The following is a 15,477-nucleotide window of genomic DNA, read 5'->3' on the forward strand; positions in this document are numbered from 1 at the left end:
AGCCAAGCTGCCCAAGAGACTCAGAAGATCAAAAGCTGCAAAGAGGACTCTGAGACCAGACCAGCTGTCTAGGAGAGACAGAAACCAGCTGAGCTGCCTGGAAGAGGTCTAGACCAGAGGCACTTGGAAAGGACACTCTTCCACCTGCTGAACTGTCTGCAGGCTGTGCAGTGAGCTCCAGGTTTCCCAGATTTTGTGAGCTGTCAGCCATGCTGGGGTGGGCCTTGGTTATGCAGCTGTCTTTGAGTCATTCCTGCTCCTATAAGCGACCCCTCGCCTGTGTTCCTGTAAGTGACCCTAGGAAAGCCATTGGCTCACCAAGTTAGACTTGGGTGGTGTCTGTACTTTGGTCTGTGTGGGGACCCGTATCTAGGGTGAGTGGCCATCTTCTCAGGAAACGTTTTCTCACGTGACAGCACTGTGGGCTGCACTCTGGGCTAACATCTTCTCTCTCTAGATCCAGCTCTTGGAAATGTAAGGGACATGCCTCCTCAAACACCTCCTCAAATGAAGGCAGATGCTGAAGCACACGCCTTCAACCCCAGCACATAGAAGGCAGAGGCAGGAGGATGGAGAACTGGAAGCCATCCTGGGCTGCATAATGAGACCCTGGCTAGGAAAAGAGATGGAAGAGGTGGGTGGAGAGGAGAAGTGGGTTTCAAACCAAGATTAAAGGAAAACACACTACGGCGATTTTCTGGGCTTGTAAACTTACCTATAGATTTTTTTCTTTCTTTCTCTTTCCTTCCTTCCTTCCTTTTTTTCTTTTCTCCTAAGACAGAATATCTCCACATAGTCCTGGCTGTCCTAGAACTCACTATGTAGATTCATCTGGCCTCAAATGTACAGAGATCTGCCTGCCTCTGCCTCCCAAGTGCTGGGAAGACTGAAGGTGTGCACCACCACACCTGACCCTTTTTCTTCTCTTCCTCCTCCCCCTCCCTCCTCCCTCTCCCCCCTCCCTCCTCCCTCTCCTCCCCCTCCTTCTACCTTGGGACTTGCTAGGTTCCTGCTTTCACCTGTCAGGTGTCCTCTGCGTTAACTCCAGACCTTTAAGCCTGCACAGTGTTTATTGAGAAGCTTCTCTTCCCTGGGTGTGTGCTTCTCGCCCTTCTGTTGACTTACTTGGTCTCTCTCCTCTAGTCTGTACTTAGGGGACAACTATTCCTTTTTTTTTTTTTTCATGTTTTTTTTTTTTTTTTTTTTTTTTTTTTTTTTTAAGATTTTATTTATTATGTATACAGTGTTCTGCCTGCAGCATATATGCCTGCCTGCAGGCCAGAAGAGGGCACCAGATCTCATTATAGATGGTTGTGAGCCACCATGTGGTTGCTGGGAATTGAACTCAGGACCTCTGGAAGACCAGTCAGTACTCTTAACCTCTGAGCCATCTCTCCAGCCCCAGCCATCTCTCCAGCCCTCATGTTTTTTTAATTAATTTTTTTTCATTGTATATACCAACCACAGTTCCTCCTCCCTTCCCCTCTCCCTCCACCCCCACCCCTCATCTACTCCTCACAGAGTTAGGTAAGGCCTCCCTCTCTTAGGTAGTCCACAAAGCCTAGTATAACCAGTTGGGGCAGGACCAAGCCCCTCCCCGCTGCATCAAGGTTGAGCAAGCCATCCCACCATAGGGAATGGGCTCCAAAAAGCTAGCTCATGTACCTCAGATAAGTCCTGGTCCTATTGTCAGGGGCCCCACAAACAGATGGAGCCACACAACTGTCACCCACATTCAGAGGGCCTAGTTTGGTCCCATGCAGGCTGAGACAGCTATTCTAATTGGCTTCTTCAGTAAACATCTATTGTTCCTTGGCTAGGTCTACAACTGAGACCACAGTATGCATTATCAGTCTGTTTAAAGAGTGGACATCCAGTTTCTAACATCCCCTGAGCAGAGAATGTTAACGTCACCCTCATCTTGACCTCGCAAAGTCAGTAGTTTTGTAGCGGACAGCTGTTCTGTCACTGACCTTGAAGCACCTCCGCCCCTAGAGAGGCAGCAGGTAGCTGCTCCACCTGCCCATGACCTTGAAATGCACATCCCTGGGGCGTGGCCTCTCGGTGACCCTGAAGACCCGAGAAGCGCATAGGCATCGCTCTCTTGGCTCCCTCATGGGACTTGGATGCAGGATTGATTCAGGCAGCTACAACAGTGTTCCAGAACCTGTGTCAATTCTGTTCTGTACAGTGAGTTTTTCTCCTTAATAAATTCTTTCGCCCGTTAATCAGGCTCCGTGGATTTCTCATTACGCAGTCTATCTCTTATTTTACAGGTGTGAAAGGAGAAACGACAGCCAAGCTGTAACGAAATTCCCCAGTTGACCTGCAAACCCGCTGCCGAGTGCCACCGCTGTTTACCACATCTAGGGCTGTGGTTTATGCAGCGAAAGGTGACTAGTACAGGATTCAGACCCAGGCATCTCTGATTCTGTCTGCCTTCCCGTTCTGCCCCCACTGAGTATGCAGCCCGCTTTCTGCTCTAGGTAACACACATGCACACACTCGCATCATTTTAAAGGGCTGATGCCGTAAAAGCCCTGCTTTCTCTACCGGTCTCTACCCCCGTGCTACACCTCAGGGTTGGTTGCAGTCATCCAGCAGCCGAGGAAAACAAAGCTTCCAGGAAACCAATGAGTGGTCTTGGAGGCAGCGTTTCACTTGCAAAGTCGTCCCTTGGATTCTGGCCCTGAGCTAATTCCACAGCACCCTGCTTGACACAGACCATCACCTGGGCACTTCTGTGCGATGGGCATGACGTCATGCAGTTCGTGTGCCCAGCTCCTGGAGCTGAGTGCAGTAGGGATCGTAGGATGGTGACCCAGGCATTTCGCTGAGCTTCCCTTAGCCTCCAAGTTTTCCATGTTCCCCTCAAGTCCTCTTCCCCAATTCAGCTGGTCAAAGAGGAGGCCGTGCACGTGTGCTGCAGATGTTACTGAAGCCAGAATAGGCTTATTACTAAGAGCTGTCGGTGCAGAGAAAGGTACTAGGGAAGTGAGGTGAAAATTGCAGGCGGAGAACTTGCTTGCCTAGTGTGCATGAAGCCTCAGGGTTCATCCCTAGCGTCAGACTATAGGGAGCATAACTCTCCACAATCCTTCACCTGCCTGGCTCTGACCTTCACCTTGTGCACATCCATGGTGACTCATCCCATGTCAAAGGTTCTTGCTTTTTTCTCCATCTATTTGCTGACACCCGGCTGTTAGAAACACTGACTACAGTGTCTGGCTTGTCCTTGCCCTGGCTCACATTCCTCACCTTTCAAGATGAATGTGAAATGCTACTTCCTCAGAGACATCTTCTTCTAAGACCAACTTGTTTCCCTATTCAAATTCTTTTACACAGCTTCCTTTGAATTGTTGTTAGTTTGGAGAAGGGGGCGGGATGACAGGCCTGTGACGTTCAGAAGATGATCTGGTGGTACAGTGGTCTCAGGGGACTGATCTCAGGTCGTCCGTTGGCTGGGCACAGCTAGCACCTTCACACGCTGAGCCGCTCACCAGCCCTTCACACTTACATGTTCAGAGCTGTGTGTGTGTGTGTGTGTGTGTGTGTGTGTGTGTGTGTGTGTGTGTGTGCTCTTGTCCTTGTTCTGTACACTTCCCCTCTCGCACTCTAAGGCCCCGAGGAGGAGGGGCTGTTTTCTGTTTTGCACTCAGGCTGTGTCCCTCAGCCTAGCACAGTGCCAGCTACTTAGTGAGCACTCAGAAATACTTGTAAGGACATGGCAAATGAATGAACAGATCTTCTTCCCTCCCCCACTCTCACCTCTTCCCTCCCCTCAAATTCTGTTCCTCTGTTCACGTCCCCGGTGTGTTGTGAGTTAATAGGGTCGGGTGCCTTTACCAGCTGCTCTACCTCACCAGCTCCTTCACATTTTTCATTGCTTGATGTTAGATATTATATTACTGCCCAACTTGCTTGTCTGTGGTCTTCGTGAGACTAGCACTTTCCTCTTCATTAACTTTATTCATTTATGCCATCTGAACCAGTTCTTGGCAAACAATATATGCCCAATGAATATTTATCAAATAAAGGAACAACTTTAAAAAAAGAAAAAGAAAAAGAAAAGTCTCTCTGTGAGTTTGAGGCCAGCCTGATCTACACACTGAGTCCCAGAACAGCCAGGGCTACTGGACAGAGAAACCCTGTCTCAAAAAAACAAACAAACAAACAAACAAACAACCATAAAAAAACAAAAACAAAAAAGAAAGAAAGAAAGAAACGTCTGAGTGCTCAAAGCTAAGAGCATAGAGTCATTTCTAGGTGGGGACAGGGAGTTACGCCTATGACGGGGTTAGGAATGCTAAGACCAGGCATGATAGCACATGCCTGCAATCCCAGCACCTGAGCGGCTGAACATAAAGATGAGTCTGAGGTAAACCTGGACTACATAATGAGTTCCAGGCCAGCCTGGACTATACAATGAGACCTTGTCTCAAAAACAAAGCAAAAGAAGAAGAAGAATCAGCTAAGATATCGTGTCATGAGGCGGGGAGGCAATCGTTTGATAGTATTTTGCCTCTCTTCTTTCCAAGGCGTCATCTTAGACATCAGTTATTAATGTCTGGAGTGGAGTCCTGTATTTAAGAGAAACGGTACCATCTAACCAGAGGTCCCGCCACCTACTAGCACGCCTGGCATCGCCCACCACCATGGAGAGACAGTTTGCAGAAGACTATCAGTCATCAGGCTTAGAACACAGAAACCTGTTTCTCCACTCCTCTGGTGTACAGGGAAGAACTGGGGATGCGTGGCGTGAAGGCAGATACATACAAGCCTTGAAGGCAGATACATACACACTCCCGGCGTTTCTTAATTGTGTTACTGTGGTTTTGTTTGCTTTGCAGCTCTGGGGACAGAATCCAGAACCTTGTGCTTGTTAATCTAGGACTTTACCTCTGAGCTCCACTTCTAGCCCTTGTGGTTCTTAATTTGATTATTCCTGCTGAGGAGACCCACCATACACCAGCTGACTGGGTGTTTTCCTCCCTGAGCTGCAGTTTTCTGTGAAATGGGGGCAATATTTATGCTCACCCTGCTGGGGAAAACAGATGAGGTTATGCAGGTGAGCGTTTTATGTAAACTGCAACGTCCAGTGCACTTTGTGAGGAAGAGGTGATTTCCATCCGATTGATTTGGGTTGGAGTTCAGCTCTGCCCCTTTCCGGAGCTGTGGCTTTGGGCATTTCGTGCCATTCTCTGAGCCTCGGGTTCCTTATCTGCTAAGTCTGAATATTAACAGTGTTTACTACTCACAGGCTTGTTTTAGAAGTCCAATAAGGACCAAATGAGATAACAGAAGCCTGTGGCATACAGTAGATGCCCAGCAAATGTTCCTCCTCAAACACATGTGCATACACATAGCCCTTGATGCAGCCAGAGTAACAAAGTGTTCTCAGTTTGGAGGAGAAAACAGGCAGCCAATGAGCTCGCTCTCTAGTTTCCATTCTAAGAAAGGAACTCACTGGCCAGAGGCCAGACTAGTCAGTGATGTGGAGAATAGGAATGAATGCCAGCCTCCCACATGGAGTTTCCAAAAAGTGTGAGCACAGTGTTGCATAACCCATCTCCGGAGAACTTCCACAAACTATTCCCCAAAAGGAAACGTGAGCAGAGCTATGGGGCAACCTCAGGAGGGAGGGGGGGAGCTGAGGTGTGGGACTGGGACTGGGAAGAGAAGCTGCTGGCTGCCTTCTTGGTGCAGGCCTGTAATCTGAGCTGTGCCAGAGGCTGAGACAAGGATCACAAGTTCAAAGCCTGTCAGGAGTACAGAAAGAGTTCAGAGCCAGCCTGAGCCACTTAGACTCTGCCTTAAAATAAAAAGTGAAAATAGGGCCGGGCGGTGGTGGCGCACGCCTTTAATCCCAGCACTCGGGAGGCAGAGGCAGGTGGATCTTTGTGAGTTCGAGGCCAGCCTGGGCTACCAAGTGAGTTCCAGGACAGGTGCAAAGCTACACAGAGAAACCCTGTCTCCAAAAACCAAAAACCAAAAACCAAAAAAAAAAAAAGTGAAAATAGAGCCAAGGGAACAAGTCAATAGTAGAGCACTTGCCAAGCATGAGCAAGGCCCTAAGTCCAGTGTCCAGTGCTAAGAGATGGACAAACAGACACAGAAGGAAGCGTATTTATTGAGCTCTTACTATGTACTAGGCTCCAGGTTCATTCTGTCTGATACTTATTATATAGTAAGATCCTTGTCTCAACTCCGAAAGCTTAGGTATTTCCACTCCCACATTCCAAAGGAAGAAATAACAGCAGTAATTAGTACTGCCGACATTTACACAGCAGTGACTGCTTATCAGGCCAAGCACACGTTTGGCCCTCAGTACAGCCCACAATGGGAGTACCACTGTGATCCCTGTGTTATGGAGGGGAAAACCAAGAAGACTGGGGGCGTGGGGAGAGGAGGGTGGTGAAATAAGTTCTCCAAGGTTACCCAACAAGGTTGCAGTAGAGCCAGGATTTGACTTTAAACAATCCCATGTCACCTGAGTGACTTACCAGGGTAGATCAGAAGCTGACCCTAGTACTAATTGTCCTCGCATGCTTGTAGTTAGGCCCCTGTGTGGGACTGATGTAAGTCACCAAATGACCAGACACTCGAGAACAGTTTGTCCCAGCTTGTGGCGGTTTGACACTTCTGCTTCTGACCCAAAGTCTGAATTTTCATTCATAAATTTGTAACCGCAGACTTGGCAGTGTGGGGAGGGCCCTTGGGGACCAGCTATTCTTGTCCAACCCCCTCATTTTACAAATGGAAAAAAAACCCTAACCCCCAGAGAGCCAAGGACACATCAAGGTCACAGAGAAACTTTCTGTTGGATGGAGGAGTTGGTTTGGGGTCATCTACAGATAATCTGTGGTTGCCAACTATGTAGCTCCGATTCACTCATTAAAGATGACGATGACGATTGAGACAAGATATCTCTATGTATCCAAACTTTCTGAAGTTCATGATCCTATCTCAGCCTCTAGACTCCAGAGTGTAATGATTGCAGACATGTGTCACCATGCCTTGCTTGGGATTGGCTTTAAATGCATAGATTTTTTTTTAGTGGAAGTGTCATTCAATAATAGCACAGTGTTTGTATAATGTGTGAAGGCCTGGGTTTGATCTTTAGCATTGGACACACACACACACACACACACACACACACACACACACACACACCACATGCTTTTGGAGGTCAGGGAACAAGTCACAGGAGTCAGTTCCCTTCTCTCACTGTGCAGGTCCCAGGAACTGAACTCTGGTCTTACGGCTTGGCAATGAGTGCCTTTGCCTGCTGAGCTATCTAATCAGTCCCAAGAGACTGATCTCTACGCTCTGCTTTAGTAGAGGAATCCAAATATGCCCTGTTTCTCAAGGGGTTCTGACGTCACAGGGTATTGCATTTGGAAGTTGGAATCCAATCCCTGGCTTTTCCTTCATAATTCCAAGTATTAGGGCCCATCAAGGGACTTGCCCAAGGTCATACAGCAAGCCTGTAACATTTCCTGGGCCCTTTGATCAAATTTCAAAAATAAGCTACGGAGGCTGGTGAAAACAACCATCATGGTTTTCTTAGCTCTTGGTTTCCTTGTTGGAGTCAGATTAAGACATAGAATGGTGGCAATTTCCCGGACTCAGCAAGGTAGGAATCCAAAAGCTGAACCTTCAAAGGGAAAAGGAAACAGCAGAGCAGGAAAGGATGTGGCCAGCCAGTGGGGCTTTCCCAGAGGCAAGCTCTAAGCTCCAAGAATGACATCAGATACTATCTATCTACACAGTCCTAGAGCTACCTGTGAGTCCTATTTCAGGATGACAGGGAGCACTTCCTGTGGGGGACGAGATGGGGTGGACTGAACCCAGCTGTGATGTGAAGAGGGTGGACCGAGTATGGACAGACCTGCCTGTGGGAACTACAACAAACCTCTCCATTCTGTGCGTTCTCTAGACCTCCTCTCTCTCCTCTCCCTCATTCCTCCCTCACTGCAAGGCTGAGTGGAGGAATTTACGCTCCTTTTCCTTTTCCTACAGCACCATGCTCTTTCCTCCCTTCTGTTAGCTGGAAAGAAAGTTGGTGTTTGCAGTCAGAGAGCCTTCATTTGAGTCCAGCCTCAGTTTCTCTCCCTCCCTCCCTCCCCCCCCCTCTCTCTGTTCGTTTTGTTTTTCAAGACAGGGTTTCTCTGTGTAACTCTGGTTGTTCTAGAACTCACTTGGTAGACCAGGCTGGCCTCAGAGATCTGTCTGCCTCAGCTTCCTGAATGCTGGAATTAGAGCCTTGAACTACCATGCCCTCCCTGCTCAACCTCAGTTTGTTTTCATACGACCCCGTCTTGAGCTTTGAGAATTACATAGCTCTTATGTGTACTCAGCAGTCTCACAGACACTGGATCCTGTGAGTCAGTGGACCAGAGGAGTCCAAAAACTTGTGCTGAACTGTATTGAGGTACCTAAACGATGGTTGGGCAATCTTAGGGCTAGAGTCCAAGTAAATTATTTATTTTCCAAATGATAAGCAAAGTCTGAGTAGGGCAGTGGTGGCGCAAGCCTTTAATCACAGCACTACTGGGAGGCAGAGGCAGGTGGATCTCTGTGAGTTCAAGGACAGCCTGGGCTACAGAGTGAGTTCCAGGAAAGGTGCAAAGCTACACAGAGAAATCCTGTCTCAAAAAAAAAAAAAAAAAAACAGAGAGAGAGAGAGAGAGAGAGAGAGAGAGAGAGAGAGAGAGAGAGAGAGAGAGAGAGGTTGCATACCCTGGCCAAAGCTTTGTTTCTGTACTTTTCTCTGGGGTTCTATCAGTTCAAAGTGATCACATGGCTATCACTGGCTCTTCAGAAACTCTGACGGGCAGGTATATGGGGCTTTCGTAAAATGTTTAATGGGAAGATTTAGTGCAGTGTAAAGTAGACGTTGGAAAATGTTCATGTAGTCCAACTCCTCATTTCATAACCGGGGAAGCTGAGGTTTGAAGAAGGGAGTTGCTCAGTGGTCACACTGCTAGCAAGTGGCAGAGCCAGCTGAGAGCCCACACACTTCCTAGAACCGCTCACTTCCCGTCTCTGTGCTCTTGATGCAGTTGGGGAACTTGGATCTTTGGGAACAGAAATCAAATGAGTCATGGGTTTGCCTTTGCCCTTTCTCTGCTCTTGATTCACTCAGCAAATATTTACTGACTGTCCACTATTCAGTCTCAGAGAAGGCGGGGATAAGAATGAACATGGAGGTAGGCAAAGTCAGGTTTGATGCCAGCGGTGACTTCAGGAGCAGTGTTTTCTCTCCACTGAACGGCCACCTCATCACCCACTGTGTCTGAGTGCAGGGCAGTGTCTCATGTGTCCAAATCTTCCCAGCCTCACCCGGATTATAACGCCTGTTTTGCCGGGTGTATGGAACACACCTTTAATTTCAGCACTTGGGAGGCAGAGGCAGGCAGATCTCTGTGAGTCCGAGCCCAGCCTGGTCTCCAAAGCAAGTTCCAGGACAGCCAGGGCCACACAGAGAAAACCTGTCATGAAACGAACCAACAAACAAAAAGCCTGTTTGGCACTAACTTTAAGACAGTATGTTGCCTCCCTTCTCCGGCCTTTAACCATCACTATAATGAGAAAGTGGCCAAAAGAAAGTATGTAGGAGAGCCTGAAAGTTCTGGATTAACTAAGGAAAGAAAACGGAGAATCTAACATGAAAATAGTCAATGTTTAAACTTATTTTTCCCCTTGGGGGGAGAGGTGGTGTGTGTGTGTTCAGGTGGGCCTGGAATATAGCAAGTTCCAGACCAGCCAGGGCTACATAGTGAAACTGTCTCCAAAAAAAAAAAAAAAAAAAAAAAAAAAAAGTTCTTTTTGGTTAAATTAAATTTGTTATTATTGTATTTGTGTGAGCACAACAGTCAGGTGACAGCTTGCAGGAGGGGTCAGTTCCCTTCTTCCAACATGTTGGTTCCAGGGATTGAACGCAGGTCCGGCAAACCTTGAACTCGCGGAGTCATCTCGCCATCCCTCAAACAGTGAGTGGTTTTTGTTTTTTTGTTTTTTTTTATTCCTAGACTTTCCACCCCTTTTCCTCCTAGGTAGGAACGGACCTGCTGTTTTTTTAAATCGCCCTCTAGAGGACACGCAAGATTCACGGCTTTATGCCGCACTTCCGTTTGCCTTCACCCTTCCTCCTGCGCGTGTGCACAGTTTACTTCCTGGCAGCTCTCGGGAGCCTCTTGGGTGATGTAGTCCGGGCTGCATCCACTGCGCCTGCGCGCTCTCAGTACGGCCCGTCGGCCGCCGTCCCCGGAAACGCTTCCTTTCCACGCAGCCGCAGGCCGCAGCTCTCCGGCCTCTCTAGGCCAGCAGGTCCTCCGCTCCATGGTCCGGCCTGTCAGCGCAGTTTCGGGAATCCACCGCTGAGGCCCGGCCGCGCTCGGACGCTTCGATCCTCGAGCCGGCCGCGGGTGAGTGAACCCGGGAGGAGCCCGGCGGACGGAACGGGCAGGGTTGCCTCTGACGCCGCCAGTGGGTCCGCCCGCCCCGCTTCCCCCACCTCCAGGAATGGTATCGCTCCTGGGTCCCGGGCCCTCCTCCCTCCCGCGGCGTTGCCAAGGCGACGGGCGGCCGGCTGAAGCTCCGTGTGTATCCCCGCAGGTAGCCCGGCGAGCGCGGGCCGATGGCGTGGCTGCGCTGACCGGCGCGGGCGGCTGCCGAGCCCCGCGGGCCGGCATGGCGGGCCAGTTTCGCAGCTACGTGTGGGATCCATTGCTGATCCTGTCCCAGATCGTGCTCATGCAGACGGTGTACTATGGCTCGCTGGGCCTGTGGCTGGCGCTGGTGGACGCGCTGGTGCGCAGCAGCCCTTCCCTGGACCAGATGTTCGACGCGGAGGTAGGCTTGGCGGGATGGAGTAGGAGCAGGGTTTTGTGGTCCGGTACCGCCGAGCTCTAGATCCAGCTGGGCCACGTTCTCATGTTGTGGACCTAAGAAAGAAGGGGTTCCAGCGGCGCCACCACCACCACCACCTCCAACCTGTAAAATGGAATGACTGAGGGCAGGGAGGAGTTCACTCTCAGGTGTGTCCAGTCCTGTGATAATGGGAAACGACGTACTCATTTACAAAGTTCACGCTCAGGAACTGCGCGTTCGAGTTAAATAAAAAAAAGAAAGAAAGAAAAAGAAACTCTCGTAGGGTTTTAAGTAATTTTACAGTCTTGTGTTGGGTTGCGCTCATAGCTGGCCCTGCAGCATAGCCTGAGGCTGAACACACATGACAGATATTACAGTCAACAGGCTTGTGTCCCAAGCAAACATGGTAAGCCTCCTTCCTGAGACTCTCCAGGAAAGTGACTACAGTTCTCTCGGCTGAAAATTTCAGGGGCCACGGTAGGAAAAGGACTAGATAAAAGGGCATCTGAGGTGGTACGATGGGAACTGTTAGGACTTGCTGTCAGATGGGCATCATTTAAATTCCACACTGTTTGCTGTGGGACTTGTGGTAAATGTTACCTCTCCTGTCTGCAAAATCATGCTATTGGCATTAGGTGGTAAGCGGTAGTGCAAAGAGCCTGCCTGTGTTTAGAGTCCAGTCTAGCTGAGGAAGCTGACAAGTTGTTTTACCTTTCCAAGCCTTTTCTTCTTCTAGAAAATGGGCAGAAACATCCTGTCATGTCACCCATGGTAAAATGTTAGAAGGCCCAGAGGGGCCTAGGAATAAGAAAATGCTTTGTGAGCTGTGTGTGTCTGGGGTGTGTGTGTGTGTGTGTGTGTGTGTGTGTGTGTGTGACCTTTAATCCCAGCACTTGGAGGCAGAGGCAGGTGAATCTGAGTTTGAGGCCAGCCTGATCTACAGAGCAAGTTCCAGGACAGCCAGGGCTACACAGAGAAACCCTGTCTCAAGAAACAAAAACAAAGAAAATGCTTTGTAAGTTATAGTGGAAGCCTAAGAGGCTGTTGGGAGAAGCAGCTGTGATAGATGGTGATGAGCAGCGTTCTTATTTCAGGAGATCTGGGATGGAGTCCTTGCTCTTGTGAGTTACTCTTTGCATTGGCCTTTGGATAACTAATTAATTGAGAAGAGACAGTAGTAGTGTTGTGAGATCATGAATATCAAAGACCTTTGCAAGCGGAAGTGTGGTTCAGATATTTAGTACTTAATAGTACTCTGTCCATGATAAGTATTGCACACATACTCGATGCTGAGTGGTAGCACTTTGTGGGAGCCGCCATCCTCCTTGCAAGGGTATATGGAAATCAGGCTTTGTTGCAGAGGGGCCTGATTCACATAGCCTGAGATCCAGCTCAAGGTTCAGCAAACAGTTTTTGGTTGTGGCCGTTCAGCTCTACCCTTATAGTACAAAAGCAATCATAAATAGATCAGAAAATAGTTGTGAACTGTGTTTCAATAAAACTTTATTTACAAAAGCAGATGCCTGGTCTGTGGAGCCATAGTTTGCTGAACATCCTTTTAGACTTGACTCTTGCTATTTAGTCACTGCATCACCTCGGGCAACTTCTCTGAACTCTTGAGTCTTCTTTTGTAAAAGGAAAACAGTTCTTCCCCACGTACCCTGAGGCTCAAATGAGATATCATGGTAGATGTGTGTGGAAGAACCATGTTGGAAATGGGCTTCTGAAAGGATGCGGAGGGTGTTGTCTTCTGTACTCTGGGACGGGTACCTGTGTCCTAGGCTGTTTGATAGGATCCTGGGGCTCTGCCAAGTCACTTCTCTAGCATATTTCCCTTTGTGATTCCCCTCAGATCCTGGGCTTTTCCACCCCTCCAGGCCGGCTCTCCATGATGTCCTTCATCCTCAACGCCCTCACCTGGTGAGTATCACCAGCTCTACTGTACATCTTTTGGGATCTGACCGGAACTAACTTCCTACATTTAAGCAGGAGGCAGGCTGACACTTCTTGGGAATGGTAAATGGGTGGAAGAGCCTATTTCTGTGGACTGGCCCTGTCATGGGTCTCCATTGTGTTTTGAATTAAGTTCAAAGCTCACCTGTCACTGTGTGTGTGCTGCAGCCTGATGGTGTGCCCCAGTGTGGTGTGAGTTGAGAGAAGAATTAGACCAGGAGCCAGGAGAATGGCTTCCAGGGGACTTAGGCTCGTTGTGTATATTATTCCAGGGGTTTGGACTAGGTAACATCCAAGGTCACTCATGACCACTACCTATCTTTTGAGGAACAGTTTAGCGTAGGGACCAAGATCTTAGACTTAAAGCAGACTCACCAGGCTTGGACTCTTCCACTACCTTACCGCTAGTGTAGTGACTTTAGGCAGTTTTATCTCATTTCCTCATCAGTAAAGTGGGGCTGATCTGATCACTTACCTCCTAGTTGTAAAGTACTGTGTTAATTCATAGGAAGTACTTCAATCTCTTGTACATATTATGGCTTTACATTAAAGATGGGGAAACGTCGAGATTTCTGGCTTCTCTTGAATAGTGGGAAAATGGATTGATTCCAGGCTCTAAGATTCACCTGGATGCAAGTAGCTTCTGTCTGCATTTTACACAGAACGTGTAGTTTCTGGTACTCACCAGTCCGTCCCACCCATCCCATTCCTGGGTGGCTGTGGGTCATCGAACTCGTCTTCCCCACACTGTCAGACCCGCTCTTGCTGTTTCCCAGCAGCTCCCTCAGCATGATAGGATCGCCCTCGCTTCTCACTCCCTTGCTTGCTTCTGACCGCTGCTGCCATCCTAATTGTCCCCAAGAACCTCCTGTAAGGCCAGCACCACCCAGTGACAACTCGCTGCTGTCCTTTCCCCACAGTGCCCTGGGCTTGCTGTACTTCATCCGGCGAGGGAAGCAGTGTCTGGATTTCACTGTCACTGTCCATTTCTTTCACCTCCTGGGCTGTTGGCTCTACAGCTCCCGTTTCCCCTCGGCGCTGACCTGGTGGTTGGTCCAAGCTGTGTGTATTGCACTCATGGCCGTCATCGGGGAGTACCTGTGCATGCGGACGGAGCTCAAGGAGATCCCCCTCAGCTCGGCCCCTAAATCTAATGTCTAGAGTTGGGCCCTTCGGACACTCTGCTGACATTTGGCCCCCTGTCACCTTGGGCTGCTCAGACCTCCAGATGGGGTCCAGCCCGAGTCTGAGAGGAACCCCGGAAATGTGAAGTCTCTTGGTGAGAGATAGTGAGGTCTCGTCACAGGTAGCAGACATGATCACAGCTGCAAGAATGGCCTCTGCCTGCTGGAGCCTTGATATCTGGAGGCCAGGAAGGGACCTCACTGAGGGAAATGACAGATTTGGACCCATGCCGCTCTTGAGCCATCACACTGTCACCAGCCTGTTATTTTAAAAAAGGAAAAAAAAAAAAAATCAAGGATATCTGATTGGCGCAAACCACTCTTCTGGTCGCCTGTCTTACCCTCTGGGACAGCTGGTACCTTTGCCATGTTGCCAAACCACAGTGATTCTGTGTGGAGAAACATTTGATTTCTGGGTTCGTAGTCACAGAAAGAGATGTAGGTGCAAAGTACTAGGCTGCTGACGGAGGACAGCAGATGAAGCATCAGCACAAGAGAGATGCAGAGCCTGTGCCCCGTTAGACACACACACGTGTGTGTCCAGGAACCCGTGACTGACTTCCTGCAGTTCCCTGTGGACTCGACCCTGCTGCTGGCTCTCAACACAGTGGGCTACAGGACCCAGAGAAGAATCCCAGCATCCTCCCATCCCCCAACCTAAGCTTCATAATAAAAGCCACTGTCTGCTCTCTAGGAATGACCAGGCACCAGCTCCCACTGGACCTCAGTTGTGGCAAGAGTTTCTTTTTCCTGTCTTATTTGAATTCTGCGGTGGGGGAGGGCGCCCAGCTTCCCATTGCAGGCTCCACTGATGGTGCTGGAGGAGATAGGAATTTGCTGTGAAGGCTAGAGTTTGCTCCTAGAGTGCTTTCCTCTGTGAGGGGCTGGCAGATGTCCTTCCTAGATACTTCTGCCTGTATTTACTTTATGACATCATTATTACGACCAAGAGAGATCAGGTGTGCACAAGAGCTGTAAAGAATTAGTATTCCTTCTTTCCTGCGCCTCAGAGTTATTTCTCCATTCAGGTAAAATGCTAAATGCCAGAATAAGTATGGTAGCACCTACTTGCCCTAGCACTTGGGAGGCTGAGGCAGGAGGATCATGAGTTTGAGGCCACCCTGGGCTGCATGATAAACTCAGATGTTACAATGAATCCCTTTCTCACAAAACAAGAGCAAAATACTGTGTCTTGCTCTCCAGCAGCACCTGCCTCTACGATGCCATGGGCAAATGGCCATTCCCCTGCTTGTGATTCCTGAGCATGTACAGGGCACACACTTAGGTGAAGCAGGCAGTGTGGCTGTGGAGTCTGGAGCGTGCCCAAGATAGCTGAGTCTCACAGCTAAAGATGAGTTTTGCATCCTCTCTAGGGAGCCTATCTTGCCTCTTGGCTCTCAGCCTTGTGGAACAGGGAGTCGGAGCTGGCAGAATGAAAGTCCCTGGGCAGAAGCTATGAGTGAGC

The 15,477-nt window shown here is 49.2% G+C and overlaps 1 protein-coding gene across 2 annotated transcripts in view; it reads left to right on the forward strand.

Moving 5' to 3' along the window:
* The first annotated feature begins 10,241 nt into the window (after positions 1 to 10,241).
* Positions 10,242 to 15,477, forward strand: part of Sys1 (SYS1 golgi trafficking protein) — a 32,172-nt gene continuing 26,936 nt past the window's right edge. The window contains exons 1-4 of one of the 2 annotated variants that reach the window (XM_028868450.1): positions 10,246 to 10,430; positions 10,621 to 10,857; positions 12,728 to 12,795; positions 13,749 to 14,734. In XM_028868450.1, the coding sequence (XP_028724283.1) occupies positions 10,696 to 10,857; positions 12,728 to 12,795; positions 13,749 to 13,989 (471 nt within the window). In that variant the 5' untranslated portion in view covers positions 10,246 to 10,430; positions 10,621 to 10,695 and the 3' untranslated portion in view covers positions 13,990 to 14,734. Of the gene's footprint in view, positions 10,431 to 10,620; positions 10,858 to 12,727; positions 12,796 to 13,748; positions 14,735 to 15,477 lie in introns of those variants that run through there. The other variant, XM_028868451.2, reaches the window with a different exon arrangement.

This window comes from Peromyscus leucopus, chromosome 4, assembly GCF_004664715.2.
Source record: "Peromyscus leucopus breed LL Stock chromosome 4, UCI_PerLeu_2.1, whole genome shotgun sequence".
Lineage (NCBI taxonomy): Eukaryota > Metazoa > Chordata > Mammalia > Rodentia > Cricetidae > Peromyscus > Peromyscus leucopus.